Source organism: Carassius gibelio, chromosome B24 (assembly GCF_023724105.1).
Source record: "Carassius gibelio isolate Cgi1373 ecotype wild population from Czech Republic chromosome B24, carGib1.2-hapl.c, whole genome shotgun sequence".
NCBI lineage: Eukaryota > Metazoa > Chordata > Actinopteri > Cypriniformes > Cyprinidae > Carassius > Carassius gibelio.
This window is the reverse complement of record NC_068419.1, coordinates 8,382,779-8,400,000: the sequence shown is the minus strand read 5'-3', so window position 1 is coordinate 8,400,000 and position 17,222 is coordinate 8,382,779. Positions and strand designations below refer to the sequence as shown.

At 36.8% G+C, this 17,222-nt stretch overlaps 1 protein-coding gene across 13 annotated transcripts in view; it reads right to left on the bottom strand.

Moving 5' to 3' along the window:
• The window catches only part of LOC128013273 (pleckstrin homology-like domain family B member 2), a 42,239-nt gene that overhangs the window by 14,792 nt on the left and 10,225 nt on the right, over positions 1–17,222 (bottom strand). For 8 of the 13 annotated variants that reach the window (XM_052596141.1, XM_052596130.1, XM_052596133.1 and 5 more), the window contains exons 5-9: positions 14,019–14,138; positions 10,513–11,660; positions 5,050–5,388; positions 1,963–2,103; positions 846–983 (exon numbers count right to left, since the gene is read on the bottom strand). In XM_052596141.1, the coding sequence (XP_052452101.1) occupies positions 846–983; positions 1,963–2,103; positions 5,050–5,388; positions 10,513–11,660; positions 14,019–14,138 (1,886 nt within the window). Of the gene's footprint in view, positions 1–845; positions 984–1,962; positions 2,104–5,049; positions 5,389–10,512; positions 11,661–14,018; positions 14,139–16,492; positions 16,798–17,222 lie in introns of those variants that run through there. The other 5 variants (XM_052596132.1, XM_052596136.1, XM_052596138.1 and 2 more) reach the window with 2 other exon arrangements.

Genomic DNA, 17,222 nt, shown 5'->3' with positions numbered 1-17,222 from the left:
AAAATGAAACTTCTGCCATTAATTTCTCACCCTCATGTCGTTCCAAACCCATAAAAACCCCAAACCCAGTTGTTCTTTGTAACACAACTGAAGATATTTTTGACAAAATCCAAGAGCTTTCTGACCCTCCATAGACAGCAACACAACTACAAAGTTCAAGGCCCAGAAAGGTAAAAAGGACATTGTTAAAATGGTCCATGTGAAATCAGTGGATCAACAATTTTATGAAGCTATGTGCGAAATGAATAATGAAACATACTACACTCTACAACAGACTCCAAACCAATGATGCACAACAGCAATTGGCTACAAAATACCATACAAGGACTACACATTGGACCTTCAATAATTAATTCATTTTGGTATATTGAAGTTTGTGGTTGTATTTTGTTTACAATTTCCCTTAAAAGAAGTTACTGATGCACACAATGGCTGCATTTATTTGGTGAAAAATACAGTAAAACAGTAATATTGTAAAATTGTATTACCATTTAAACAGTTTTCTATTTAAACATTTTAAATTGATTTATTCCTGTGATGACAAAGTAAATTTTCAACATCATAACTCCAGTCTTCAGTGTCATGTGATCCTTATAAATCCTTCTAATATGCTGATTTGCTGCTCAAGAAACACTGCCCCCAACTTTTGAACAGTAGAATAAATAAAATAGTACACCTTTGATAATTATATGAACTGAATGAATTAAATCCTTAAAAATGAATCTGACTACTGTACAAATCAAAAGAACAGACCGTTTAGGAAAGCACATCTGAGTTAAGTTAGAAGTGTCACTAGGTATAGTTAAGTACCACCACTGATATACAGACTTTATCATGGCACATACCTGAGATTTTTCCATCTGCGCTTTGTTCTCAATGACAGCCATCTTCTCTTTCAGTTGCTCCAGAGCGTCTTTCTCCTGCTGTAGCTGAGCCATCTCTGAATCCTGCTCGCCTTCCAACAAGGCGCGCTCCACTTCCATCTAAACACACACACAAACTTGTTCATCGTTTTTTACTCAATCTCAAGTTCACTGTCACTTACAGTAACTACTGCAAAAATTTCAGTCATTTCATGGCAAACAGTGGTGTCATGACATTATGATCTGGACCACCTAGGTGGTGCCTAATTTCAGACAAATAAAAAGAGGCCCATGTTCTAAACCTATAAAAGCCCAACCTCATAAAACTAGAGCACAACACTGACATTCTGGGTTTACTGAACAGGCTCTAATGGAACAGCTGACTTAGCAGGAACTGCTGGCTCAAGACTAACCTACCTACGTAACATTAATCAGGAGATGGGAATTTCTGCTTTAAGGCCAACTTAGCAATAGCTTTCTCTTGTGCTTTGGACTTTATGAACAACTTTCCAGTGTCTAAGAGGGCATAGAAATAGGATACGTTCTTATGTTCAAAACCAACTTGACAGGGTGAAAAACAATGGAACAGAAGCAATTTGCAAGAATAAAGACACCATCAAGTAGGCCAGATAGAAAAAAAGTCAGCTAAACTCAAAATATTGTTTACAGCAATGAACCTTTTAATTCCATGTAACCTTTCCATTGCACAAAAGGTTCTGAAAAAAACCTTCTAAATTTACCTAGGACTCTTAACCTCAGTTGACTGTTATGGAGAGAAAAGAACAAAAAAGGAGAAATGAGGATGACAGAAAGGGAAAGTGTATTACAGTAGAGAAGCCTTCAAATACTGAAATTGAATCAGGAATGAAGTGCATCGTTTAAAGGAAACAAAACGGAGAATATGAGGCTTTAAGTGAGAGAAAGTAAAACAGATTTATTCTTGGCAGTTCAGACCTCCATGTCAAGCTGTGGTCCTCATCACAGCTCCTGATTACTTTGCCACATGCACAACTCTCCCATATAAACACTCTCCCTTCACTACTCCCACCACCCCGGTCTCTCCCACTTCCTCCATGACCTGTAGATGTGTTTACTGTACCTCTCTGATGGACTCCTCCATCTGGTTGTCCAGGTCTTTGATCTTCAGCTCTAACTCTTCCATATTGTTCAGGACCTGGATCCTCTCCTCCTCTAAACGTCTCACGTCGAGCTTCAGCTGTGCCTCGTCCTCAGCATTCTGCTAAAGACACAGTAATGTAAGCAACCACCCAACTATACTGAACAATGCAATAAAAAGTAAAAGACATAAAAGACATTAGGTCAGTTTAAAATCAAAATGATGAGTCAGCGCCAATAGCCTCACGGGTAGAGTGCTGATATATAGCGCCAATTTTGACTCCCCTTTCTCTCTCCTACCTGCGTCCTACCTAAATACTGTCCTATCCTTACAAAACAGCAAAAAAAAAAAAAAGACAATTCTAAATTATTGAAAATATGATTTTTGGAAATTCAAAAAAGGATTTTTAAATAAAAGATGTATAGCACTAAAATAACTTAAAATAAAATAAAAATTAAATTAAATATATTTTTTATAATAAAAATGACGGGAGCACACAAAATTACTGAAAAACACAATTTTTATTATAAAAAGTGGTTTTGAAATATTAATAAATACTATAATTAGTGCTGTCAAATGATTAATAAATGTCTTTGTTTACATAATATATTGTGTGTATACTGTATATTTATTATTACATATAAATATTACACATACTTGCACATATATATTTAGGAAAAATATGTTTATATATATATATATATATATATATATATATATATATATATAAGTTTATACATTTAAAATATTTATGTATTATATCAATTATATGAATATATAATTGTGTATATATATATATATATATATATATATATATATATATATATATATATATATATATATATATATATATATATATATATATACATGGAAATACTTTCAGACTATATACTGTATGTGTACAAAGAGTATATAGGTTTATGTAAACAAAAATCTTTATTTGGATGCAATTAATTGCGATTAATCATTTGCCAGCCCTAACCAAAATACTATACAAATAATACTACAGTTACAATAAAGAAAAAAAATAAAAATAAAATAAAATTTAATTACACACCACTTAAACATTACTAAAATAATAATAATAAATAAATAAAAATTATACAAAAATGACAAGCACATAAAAGCTTAAAAAAACTAAAAATATAAAAAATTTATTAAAAATATTCATAAATAATATAACAGAATATAATATAAATAATTCTGCATCGAAAAGTATCTTATTAGGTTTTGTATTGGTTAGTATACTTAGAAGTTAGCTGCCTATGTAGACTGCAAAAAGCAGGGCAGCTCACTAGGCCTTGAAGCTATCATGTGCATTTTGTCCCCATGTTTATATTATTAGTAATGCTAGGTTTTGAATTGATTCCTAATGCTACATTTAGAACTGGCCTAGATGGCAATGCTAGTAGTGTAAAGCCCTTTAATGCAAGCCATCTATAGCATGGACATGCCCCCTTCTGGCAGCTGCTCAGATCTTTAGCTCTAAGAAACAGAATTCATTGAATGAACATCAACAATGATGAATGGGTTCAACGGAAACTTCGGGGAACAGAGGGGCGGCCTTACACACTCCATTTCCTAAACCAATTATTTATCTAGGTTTTTAATATCCGTGGAAGGTGATCTGGTTATTTTGAGTTTTAGAAGCAAAAAGTTGACCTTTGACCTGGAAGATTCCTCATATTCGTGCATGTATGATTAGGACAGCACATATGGGTGAGAAGAACGCCATTCTTCCACTGTGTGAGGCAAAGATCAACTAAACACAATGCACATGACCCTGCTATATTTGGACAGTGATGTTTATATCTGCTCATCACAGTTTATACTAAGGAGGGCACAACTCTGAGCTGCTTCAGCTGTTTCTGTGTGGGCTACATGAGAGAAAGCGGTCCAATACAGATTTATACTTTCTATAAACTGGTTTCCAAGGACATTTTGTGTTCTACTGCGTATACCTTTGGATGGATTAATAACAGAACCAAAGCATGACTGCTACTCCTGCGCAGTAGACTAATTAGATTAGCCCATACAGGAGTTGAAGGGAAGACACCCTCACATTCTTTGTTGGATTAAAATGTGCGTGATGTTGTGTGCATGCCAAGGAAGGGTGGGAAACTCTTATAACCTCTCCAAAAGGTCATAGGAATTAGCAGTATGGAAAAAGACTAGCTTTATATATGATTCAGTTACCTAACGAGATTAAAACACACACTGCAGGCAAAGAAACACTTCATGCATGAAGCCATAGAAAGTAATCAAAGTATAGCTGAAGGTCATCTGACAAGCGCAGACAATCAGCTTTACTATACTATACTAAAATGGTGACATATGAAAATGGAAATATACTCTTTAAACTATTTATTAAATTTTGCAAATGAAAATATTGATATATATTAAGACGAATTAGATTGTAATTTAACAGCTGAAAAGGAGTATATTACCATTTAATGTATTTGTAATATAAAAAATACTGACAACGGACTATACTCCTTAAAATATTTATTCAATTTAAAAGTGAAAATTATTATAACATCACTTATTTTTTATTAAATAAATAGTTTAAAAGGAGAAATTACTATTACAGAAATGTATAATATAACATAATATAATATAATATAAAACATGGAAGAAACAAAATATACTATTTTTTAAATATTTATTCAATAAAAAAATACAATTTTTATAAATTCCTGAAATTATAATCCACTTATTTATTCTACAACTATTTATTAAACTTATTAAAATCATAATATAATAATATATATTAATTTTTTTTTGATCAAATGAATAGTTTAAAAGTGTATATTACCATTCCAGCATAATAATATAATATAATATAATATAATATAATATAATATAATATAATATAATATAATATACACTTTTAATCAAATAGTTTGTAAAAAAAATGTTTGTAAAATTTAAATGTTTTGACGCAATGCAAATGCAATGATTATTAACCAAATGGTTCCATGGTGATTTTTAGATGCATGAAGTCAGTTCCTCTCATTCATACACTTCTAAGAGTAGCTTAAGTAGCTTAAAAGAAGCTTTACCAATTACCTTGTTTATCCGTGTCAGCCGAGGAGAAGGGGTGGGAGCAGAGCCAAGGACAGCTGTTTCCACCCTGGCTTCTCTGTGTCCACTATTCCTGCGCCGCCGTACCTGTCTCTCCTCGCTGGCTTGGGTCTCCTGGGCTTTAAGCCCATAGTCATTTTCAGCAGAAATGCTGGCTGACAGACTTGCAGAGTCTGAGAACGTAGACTCATCATCTGACACCTGTAATTTCTCCAGCTCCTTGTTGATCTTCTGCAAGTCTGCGACGGCCAAGCCAGTTTTGTCCTGCTCTGCACGGCCCAGCCCGGAACACAGATTAAGAATAGTCTCCAGACGCTGACGTTCCTATGGATCAGACAGAGACGGTATGAAAAAAATGCATATTCGGACACTTGCAGCATCAAAACTCACAATCAGACGGCTGTAGGAAATTATACATTTGGAAACCCTGTCTCACCTTTGAAATGCAAACAGATTTACCTGCAGCAGTTCTGAACATGTTTGTTGTTTGGAGAAAACCCACTGCAGATATTTCACACTAATAGCCCATATGTAGCCTAAAGAAGAACATCACTGCTGCTATTTCTCCGAAAAGGTCCAATATACAAACATCTCTGATTTCAAAAGCACTCTTGAGATCCACAAACTGTGTTTAGAGAAAGACCAGATGAAGACAACCAGGCATATACATCTAAAAACAACCCCGACCATGAAGGAGTGCACTTGGCCTGAAAAAACCCCCTTTATTTATCGACTGATATGGAAATGCAAACAGCAAGTTCAGGCGAGCATTTCCCGAGCCAGGAAAAATGATCTCACTGGTTCATATAGCTGCGAATGAACAAACCGGCATGTTAACAGCTATTAAATCCATAAAGATGATATTTCCTTGTAAATCGAAACCTGGTCCGCAAAATAAGTCCGGCATTTTTATGCATTTGCATGGTCCTATTCTTCAGAGTGCTCTACTCACCATATCAACGGATCCAGTGGTCAGAGGACACATGGTGACCTCCACCTCACAGGAGGAGATCATGCCCTCATCAAAAACATGATAGGTTTAGTTATGTTCCTACAAATTACAGAGAGACATGAACGAACCAAGCTGGTGTCAGAAACACAAACCCTCTGATGGGAGGTTGATGTGTCAGTGGGAAGGGGGATTGCAAATGGGAGAGGGAGAGAGAGGGAGCTCTCAGAAACTTGGGAGAGAGTGAAATTAGACCCAATAAAAACACTGCTGGCACTGGATGGGAAAGGATATACAAATAGGAGCAGCGTGATTCAATCCTTCCGCTTTTATTCATGACACGCTAACAGCAAAACTTCATGGGACCCTCTCCCATAATCCTAATCAGTTTACATAAACTCTATATCAGTGATATAACAGTTCTGTCAAATGATAGGATACTGCTTTGCGGTGTATTTATTCTTAATAAAATAAACACAATGTTATTGAAATAACTTTTCGCATTACATAACCAGTCAAATACATATGGTTCATCCAATGTTACTGTGATGTCAAATAATCTTGTAAAGTTTATTACATAATTTAATTTTATTTAAATTCACAAAAATGTTTTCAATAGCTTTAGTTAAATGGATACTCCACCCCAAAATGATTTTTGTTCTTCATAAATTAATTACCCCCATGTAGTTCCAAACCCATAAAAGCTTAATTTGTCTTTGGAACACAATTTAAGATATTTTGGATGAAAACCTTGGGCTCGTGACTGTCCCATAGATTGCCAATTAAATGACCCTGTCAAGGTACAGAAAAGTATGAAAGACATCATCAGTATAGTTCATCTGCCATCAATGGTCCAACCGTAACGTTATGAAGCAACGAGAATATTTTTTGTAAGTGAATAAAACAAAAATAACGACTTCATTCAACAATTCGGCTGGTACAAAAAATTATTTTGGTCTATATAGCAAATTTTGCCCTTTATACCCTTTTTGCCCTATTTCTTTTTTTTATATATATAACTTTAAATATTAAAGTTCTGCAGAATTAAGGGCGTGGCCACTTGAGTGACAGGTGGATTGCCGTTGCTGACACTGCCGTTGAGGTAGGTGGGCGTGGCAGAAGCAGCCTTTAGCCTTTTTTTTTTTTTGCAATGATCTGGGAGTGACGCGCTGCCAAGATGGCGATGGCCGCCTCCGCCTACTTTGAGTTTCAAAAACGCTCTTCAGAAAACTACAGGTGACGTCACAGACACTACATCCATGTTTTTATACAGTCTATGGTAAATACACGTAAAAAACGTATCCTTGTGGCGCGGCTGACAGATGGAGTATTCCCTTAAAGATAAAAACACTTAATAGAACACAAGTCTGACATCCTTATGCTTTCACCTTTGGTTAGCAAACTAGCAACTTAGACTATTATCTTAGCATAGTTCTAACAGGTAACGAAAAAGTTCTAGCTAGAACAAGCAAATGCAAACTTAATAGGGAACTAGAACAGGTCTTGCATGGGGAAAAAGCTGAAAAAAAGCATCTCTGTTCACTGACAACCATTCAAAATCATTGGCAAAGCAATTCATATCTTTGTGAGTGACTTATAAATTACCAGTAAATACATAAATAGATCTCAAATGCATGAATTTTACTTTTTTAACATCTATTTTTCCAATGCTGCTGCCATTTGGAAATGCTATTGGATAGTTTTCTCCAAGTATTTTAGACCTTAGTGGGCTCTGAAACAGAAAAAAAACAAAACAGCACATGCTACGCAACTGTGCCATCATGAAATGAGTCTGTATTTTTTGGGAAATGTACAACCATGGTTAAAGTCTGTAATATAACATTCCTTTGAGCGTATGTTTTTTTAAAGAAACCCAGTGAAAGTCTATGAGTGGATACGATTCTCCACCTGTAGTGACCTTGGTTTCACTCAGTGCTGGCCTTGTAATGATCACCAGCCTGTAGTTGTGGTGCTAACTAATGAGTGGGTGACCTACGATGATGGTTTGGACTCTGCCCAGCAGGGCGGCGCCACAGGTGGTCTCCCTTAACCACAGTTTGCAAAAACTCTGTTGCCTTTCATTTGAACCCATTGAGAGCAGCTGAGAAGCAAAAATGGGGCATGTTTGCATGGGCAATTTGCCAGGATCATCTGCTGCTGTGGGCGGCCTCCCAGAGAGAGTGTATTCGAGAGGCCAGGTTCAGTGAAAGTGGATGTGGTTCTGGGCTGTCGAGCTGTCTAATAATAGTAGGTTTATGCAGCTACGCCTCTGCTTGGGTCTTCCACTGCATCCACTACAGAGAACCACAGGCCTTCCTGCAGATGGTGTGTTTGTTATAAACGAGAGGAATGCCAGAGCACAAGTTTGGCGGGAAGATTAATTAGAATGCAGGTGGGGTCCCCCATATCTGAGCTCCCACAAGATCCCATATTGCAAGAAGAGGTGAAATATCACAAGCTTTTAATGTGATACCCCCTTCACAATGAGAAAAGAAAACAGGGTCATGGAGGAGGAATGTTAAATATTCTAGATGAAATCAATCTTCAGAGTCATTTGTTCTTTATATTGGGTGAGTCTTTAAAAAGAAACATATGCTTCTAAAGAATTATAATAAAAATGAAACACATGATTGGACATGCAGATGTTTGAGTTCTTCTATAATGATATGCATATTGTGTGTTAAAGTCAACATAAAATATAATTTAAAACCCATTTTACTTGAAAATGTGAGATGAAATGTGACTCTTGTGCATTAACTAGAAGATTTGATGTGAAAAAGTAGGGTGGGATCACTAGGAGTCATTAGGAATTGATTAGATTATGAAAGGTATGACAGTCACTACTTATTTACATTTTCATGCTAACTTTAAAGCAATACAACAAAAACAAAGACCCAAACTGGAAAATTCTTTTATTAATTACTCACTCTCATGTTGTTCCAAACCCTTAAGACCTTTTTTCATTTTCAGAACACAAATTAAGATATTTTTGATGGAATCTGGGCGCTTTCCCCTTTTTTTCCCCTGCATATATTAACACAACTACCACATTCAAGGCACAGCAATGTAGCAAGAATATTGTTAAAATAGTCCATGTTACATCAGTGGTTCAAATGTAATATTACGAAGCTATGAGAATATTTTTTTAGTGCAAAGTAAACTAAAATAACTTTAATCAACTATTTCCTCTCTTCTGGGTCAGTCTGCTGCAATACATGTGAACCAGTAGTGTTTAGGCACCACGCAATTGCGCCCCCGCGGAACATGATTTCTTCTGATGGGAGTCGAGAACCATTTTTTGGACCTGTCTTTCCCTCTCAAATGCGCAAATGGCTTCATATCACTACATTGCGTCTGCACTAAAAGCGAGCTGCACTCTGCACAGTTTGACACAGGAATTGTCACAGTTTGCATGCATTATCACAAAAGTTTATAAAAAAACTCAACAACTGACCCATTGTAAAAACAAAATCACATATAAAAAAAAAAAAAAAAAAAACAATTCCCCCCTCCACCACTTAAATAAATAAAAGTCAATATTTGAATTTTCTTAAATATAAATCAATAGAGACGCAAGAATTCTCTTTTCTTAAATAAAAATTGCTAGAGATGCCATTCTCTATTACATTCTGTTATGCTCGTATGCACATTTAAATATGTTGTGCTACGGTATGCTGATGAAATCTCTTTCTCTCTCTCTCTCTCTGAAGGGCATTTTTATGTGACTTAAAAAAAAAAATGTAATTTTTAAACTGCAGAAATAAAATAACTTAACATTTTCAACATCTTTTTACATAATTTATTTTTGCACCAAATTAGAAAGTAGTATGGATAACTATATTGATAAGCAGTATTGCATCTGTATCGATAAAATATCGTATCATAAAATCCACTGAGTGGGGCCCCTCCAGGACCACTGGCTGAGGGCCCCAAAACACTTAACATGCCCGTGATGAGAACACTTCCATAAATGGAAGAAAATTGTTGAATAAAGTTGTTATTTTAGTTCTCGTAATATCATAAAATTTAAATTAGTCCTCATGTCACATGGACTATTTTAATTATGTCCTTACTACCTTTCTGGGCCTTGAACATGGTAGTTCCCTTGCTGTCTATGGAGGGTCAGAAAGCTCTTGGAATTCATCAAAAATTACTTAAATTGGGTTGCACTTTATTTTACAGTACATGTATTAACATGTACTTATAATGTACTCGCAGTGTATTTATCTAAGAAAGTTCTGGTAATACAAGGTAACTACATGGGGTAGGGTTAGGTTTAGGGGTAGGTTTAGGGTTAGTACCTAGTTATTACATAGTAATTGTAATTAGTATAATAAGTACATAGTATGTACATGAGGAACAGGACTGTAAAATAAAGTGCTACCTTAATTTGTATTCTAAAGATGAACAAAGATCTTAAGGTTTAGGAATGACATGAGGCTGATTAATTAATGACAGAATTTAAATGTTTCTCCCTTTAAGTGATAAAAGTCTCTCACCAGTCTCTCCACTTCCTGTTCCCGCAGTCTTTCATCCCTCTGTCTCTGATGGTAGTCTTGAAGCTCCTCCTTCCCACTGAGAGAGCTGATGCTGCCCTTTCTCTCCCTGAAGCCACTCGGCGGACCCAGGCCTGCTTTTCCAAATGACTGCCTTCTCTCCCCAAGACCAATCTCCAGAGCTGGGGAGGGACCACGCATGTCTTGCCTGTCCAGTTCTGAGTAGCACCTGGTGGATGTCAAACTCACTTTCTTGGCCTGGCGGGGGCTGGTGGCTTCTCCCGATGTCATGGTGACATCTGGCGGGGTTATGGTGTGTTTGGTTCCAGGTTTATTGGACAGCGAGATAGAGACTACTTCAGAATGACCATTCTGGTGGTTGGAGCCAGTTGGGCGAGAAAGCTGGCCATCAGGAGACCGATAGTTTTGCAGGAGGGTGAGTTGAGCGTCGGCAGGTCGATAGAGGCGTGGTAGAGAGCGACTGTGTGAGCTCATACCTGTAAGTGACCCAGCGGAGTACTTTCTTTGCCGTGGAGTGGGTTCGAGTCCTCCATTGCGGCCTGCCTCTGGGGTCTGAAATCTACGGGACAGACGAGGACTAGAAGGCATGCTGGCTGCACCACTACCGCCCAGTGGGACTGGCGGGAGGGAATCGGTCACGCCAGTGGATGAACCGTTCCACATTGAGAGGGCAGAACCTGAAGTCCCAACACGACGACTGTCTGATGTATTGAGGAGGAGACTATCCTGAGATTGGTTCCGGGCCATGGGTCGAGAATAAGGAAGTGATGTGTCACGCTCTCGAGGGTCGGGACGACGAGGAGATGGAGTCATGCTGCTGGATGAATGCGCTGGTACTTTGGCAGCAAGTGGTGGCCTTTCGGAGCTGTACAATCGGCGGGTTTGTTCTTGATAGGATATTGGGGAGGATGTGGTGATGGGTGACAGCAGATTGGGTGTGGTGGGAGGAGACTGCGTCATGCTAAAGTAGGAGGGGCTTGAGTCCCCATTGGCTCGCAAACTATTCTCCAATGCCTGCTTCTTTTTTTGTAAAGTGTCCATCAAATCCCGCAGTTCAGAGACGGAGCGCATACCTCTAGAGCCTGAGCCACCTAGACAATGACTGAAGTCACTGCTGAACTTCAGATAATCTAAAAAATAAACACAAGAAAGGTTCTTCAACAAGAGTTTACTAGGAGCAGCTTCATTTTTAAAAAGGTCAGACTATTACAAACATGATAAAGTGGTTACGAGGAGTTATTTAACTGTCTGCTTGGTCCTTGTAAACTCCTGGAATTATTTTAATTGTTTGCTGGAGTATGGGGAGCTCAGACTGTTTTAACTGACACTCGTTTGACCTGCATTGACCTGTAACCAAAGGATAATCAGTTTTCTCTCAGGGGCCAATAAATTAGGCATGTCTATCTAGCTTTCCAAGTATTCAATCTGGCGTTACAGCTTAAACTAACACAAATCTAGTCAGTTAAGACATTTTCTAAAAACAGAAACTGACCAGAGTCCAGAAAGTTCTAGAACCAGAAACTGTCCAAAGTCTACTCTAAACAAAACACTGCACAATGAGGTGAACCAGGAATTAAAAAGACACAAAAATGTCATTAATTAACTTATTTTAAAAGTTAAACAAATTATCTGCAGATGATCCAGGCTAGTAAAAGTCTGGACAAAAGAGGTCTATGTTTAATTTGGCTTCTATGTCTGCTCTTCTATCTCCCTCCTTTACAGACACACTTTTCTCTACTGCTTTCTGGACGAGACGTAAGCTTCACTCCGCCACGTGCCAAGACAGTGAAGATCAAAGAAATCCCACTTCAGATGACTGAAGTGAACGGTCATAAAACACATAAACCTGCACATGCCAAGAAAAACCCCTTTATCTCTTTAAAGTGCATGTGTGTGTGCATTAGGCTGGAGCAGAACTTAAACCATGGAGGAATCTCGCACATGAAGGTAACGAAGGAAATAGAGCAGAAACTGAAAGCTATATCCCAAGGATGACAGGGTAGGATGAAAGGCATGCAAGTTCACACAAACTTTAACCATACATGGGGAGGTTCTGGCTTACCATTTTGTGACAAGCTTCACTTTTTATAGCCACTGAAAGAAACCAATGCATGCTGGTGTGTATACCACACTGGTACAGCCATCACACCTATAAACAAACTAATCAGCAACATAAGGGTTAAAGTTTAACTAATACCAGTATACAGAGCACAGTAAGGCCCAGAGTGTTTGTTTTTCCCAGGTTTGCTATGCACAATGTACTCTGAGTGAGTGGGTGCACATTTGTTTATGTGAAGATTCATTCCTGCTGTCTAGCAACACAGTGTGAGTGAGGGAAAGACAGAGGAGGTGGCAATGATTTATGCCACTCTCTACACCTTGCTCAATGTTCAATCAATCAACAGGGAGAATCCAAACCACATCTGTGTACAGATCACACATTCCACGAGACAGACTGGCTCCCTGAGTGTGTGGGTTTGCTTAGATATACTCTGATACAACTACCCTTGGGGATGTACTCAATGGTAAAAGTCATTCATATAGATATATACAGTTTGAGTTGTAGTTAGTCCAGCAATTGTAATTCACTTAATTAAAAAAAAAAAATCGAGTTATTAATTAATGTCATCTTCACATTGCTTTTTTTTGTGGCACTAAAGTTGCATACCATAAAAATGTGATTAAAAATAAACTTTTACAGTAAAATGCTCCACAGAGGAGGCATAGATCTATATTCTTTTTTTATATAATTTAAATATATATATATATATATATATATATATATATATATATATATATATATATATATATATATATATATATATATATATATATATATATATATATATATAAATGCATCCAAAAACATTAATGCATTTTTTACATTTTAAACAGGTGAAATTGTTTTGAATTGTTTTGTATTTTTCAATGATCAAATATAAAATAACAAGTGTGAAAACACATTTACATAGCATAAAGTTATTTGCTCCAAAAAAAAAATAATGTGTAAAAAATAAAAATGTATTAAAAATAAAAATATTTTTTAATCTGATGCTATGGGCTGAGGTAGGTCAGAACTGCCAGATTTTACTATGACTTTTAAGTGGCTTTTTATACAGCAATTGAAGCAGATGTTGCTCCAAGCAGACTTAACTTGGCTGTGTAAAGGTGCCTTGTCTGTAAAGTAGACATTAAGCACTCTTAAAAGAATTCTGCTACATCAAAGGTTTAAAGGATCCTATTTCAGACTGCAAAAGAGCTGTGACAGATAACTGAAACCATGTATTACACATACACACAGACAGAGAAGATCATCCAAGGAGGATGAGCTGGCATGTTGTGATATAGGATATAGGCCATCTGTGTGTACAAAAGATTAGTGGTTTCAGTTTTTAAGGGGAGATTGGGTGCATAAGATGGATAGTTAAAGAAAAAAAAATGAAGAGAATGAGGGGAATATTATAGTGATGTGAAGGAGGAAAGGTTACCTGTGCTGTAGACCAGCGGAGAGACAGGACTCTTCTGAGGCAGCATGCTTTTCATACGGTTGGCCTCCTCTGGATGGTTAAAGCGAAAGATATAGGATTTACCCAGACAGAGCGTGTAACCTGCAGAGAGGAAAATAAACAAATTAGTGCTCACATCACTCGTTGAAAATGTGAAATAATCAACACTGAACCCTAGATGTTTCACTTTAAATGAATCTGTATTCAATTACTCTGGTTGTAAGTCAGCAGGGCTGCAAATTCTGAATAAGAAAAGCTTGTTTCATCATAAAAACTGATTTATGCATCAGTTTTTCCTTATTGTCTCTTTGCAGAGTACTACATCCTGAGGGTCCGGGTCTGCTCTTTCCACTAATCTGAAATCAGAGACCACAGAACGGCAGATGGATGCAAGCCCGGAAAAAAGTCATAGAAAGCGGAATAACAGCTCATGGAAAATATGTAGGACCTCTTTTTCCTCCTCAGTGAAACCCCAAAATATTTGCCTCTGTGGTCTTTTCACTGTGAGGATCTAGGAGCTGGTGTGAGCAAAAACAATTCCATCAAAAGAAGAATTTTGAATGGGAACTGTCTGTAAATTATCACTGGTTTTCAATGCAAACACATCTTTATAGAAGCCTAATGAAAGAAACTCTTCTAAATTATTTAACCAACTTTATTTTTTTAGTGAAATAAGACAAGATTTTCAAAAAATGAGCTGAAATGACTTGTTACATTTAGTAGATTTTCATACAGTGAATATTATTTTCCAGCACTTTAGTCACTGACTGAACCACATGCTACAACAATGAAGAGCTCACTGAATGTCCAGTCATGTGTGTCATTAACATGCCAAACCCTTGACACTCAGTCTCCTAAATCTGTCTCACACATTCCCGGCTTTGGTACACTGGCAGAACATTTCTCCAAAGCTTTCTCTGGACCTCCCTTTAATGCATCACAGAAAAATACAGCTTGAATCGTGGCTGGGATGCACTGATTTCATAACACCAGATGGACACAATGTGCAGGAAAATAAAACCCTGAGTCAGTCAACACACTTCCATAGTTATAGGCATAACACGTCCACAGAAACACTCACGAAACAGAAACATAAACAGGCACACGTGTGTGTGTGTGTGTGTGTGTGTGTGCGCACGCTCGTAAGTGTTTAGTCTACACAGCTGTGCTCCTAAAGCTAAATAAATACACTTTCAAAAGAACAAAGATGTAGACATCTAAGCTTGGCACCCAAGGTGACTGTATTCCAATTATGTTTCATGTACTTCCATGCAGAATACATCTGTGTAGGTTCATAAAAATGTTTCCAAGACTTTCATTAAAAAAAGTTTACACTTGTAGTTTACTGCAAGTATTTTTCCCTACTATTTCCTGCCCTTCTGCCCCACAAATGAATCCACAAACACAGCTGCTGCATCTTATAAACACTCTCTTCTAAACTCGGCTTGGATTAAAAATGAGAGTCCTTTGATCACAATCAAATGTGCATGTTACTTTATGAACAGTTCCCTGTTCAAATTATTGGATTAACCCAGCACCACAAGGAAACAATCTTCTGGTACAAATAAAACATTTAATATATCTGTTTAGCACTATAAATTAGAGGGAAGAAACAGTTAAGACCATAGCATGGATATAAGGGAACTGTTATTTGATAGTAAAGAAGAAACCCATTTTCTGGCCTTTTGCTCAGGAAACATGATGGTCACAGTTCATGTACTGACGTGCAAACACTAAGAAAACGACAATCACATACTAAAGTTAACCATATGATACTCTAAAACAATTTGTGGAAAGTTAAATTATTATATATACATGCATTAAAACCTATTTATTATTGAAAAATAATAAAGGTTTAAAATGTTAATCATTTAAAATAAAATAAAAAATAGATTACCAATTTAATAAGATAACCACAATAAATCTGAATCAGCCGAAACAATATTATATTTTAAAATATGTATTTTATCATGTTATTACAGTCCACCCTGACTAACAGTGTAATAAGTTGAAGCAAAAGCAGTCTTTGTACTTGATAATCACTTACATACAGAGATAAGCTGTGGATTTCTAAACTAGTTTCAATTTGTAACAGACAGATGTGGGAATATTGTATACAGCGCAAAAAGTGTTTTCCCTTATAGCCTTTATGACGTTACGCACGCCAATACATTTCCATGTTAAATATTGACATTTAATTTTAAAATTATGAAATTAAGAAAAAAGAAATATAAAAACTAGGCAGCTTGTTCAAGCAGCTAAAAATAATTATTTATTTTAAGTGACACTGTGACTTGATACAACAAAATAATAAAATTTCTGTTATAATGGAAGACGTTATGACGCTTCGATGAATGTAATAGAAACATTCGCGTCTTTGACTTGCAATGTAACAGACTAAGTCACATATCTAATCAATTTGCTGAGGAAACGATAAATAATAAAGGAAAACAAACCTTTTAGGAAGTCCCATTGAGCGAGTACCTCAAAGGACCATCGGAGCTCTGCAGCCAATTAATGTTTGAAGCCGAAAGCTATGACCCTCGTGCGTTTCACTGATAAAACCTCGCGCGTCTCACGCGACGCTTCACGGTCCTCTTCTCCTGTCCTGAGGTAAATGAGAATAACGCAAACGCTCCACACCCAACCTAAAGGGGTGGTGCTCTTTACATACTCAAATACAAACGGCCGGGACGTACAGCTGTTTCACAGAAGATGTAACTCGCTGTAGTTGAAAGAAAGTCAAAGCTTTACGTTTTAATGATGTGTTACTATGAACACGGGTAATCTCGAATTTTGCCCTGTTCGTTCATAGCTATCACTTTAAAAGTAAGTGAAAGGGGAGATTTAACCCCACCCCTCCATTTTCTTTGTCTACCTTCTCAGAGATAAAGTTACCTGAGAGAACCCCCAGTGAACAACTTGAGGAGAAGAAACAACCCACAAGCTGTAGATTATAGAATCAAACAAGTTTATATGTATTTTTCCAAGATATTTGTACAGCCTCTGCAGGATTTGCCTGTTAAGTAATAATTTGTGCAACTCTGACTGAAATCAATGGAAAACCATTTTTCCTCTTACACAAGACTGAGCATAATCTTTTTCAGTTTTCGGACCTCTCCACATCACCAACGATGACAGCACAAAACTTCCAGCGCACATCAATCATTATGCTGTAGACAATGA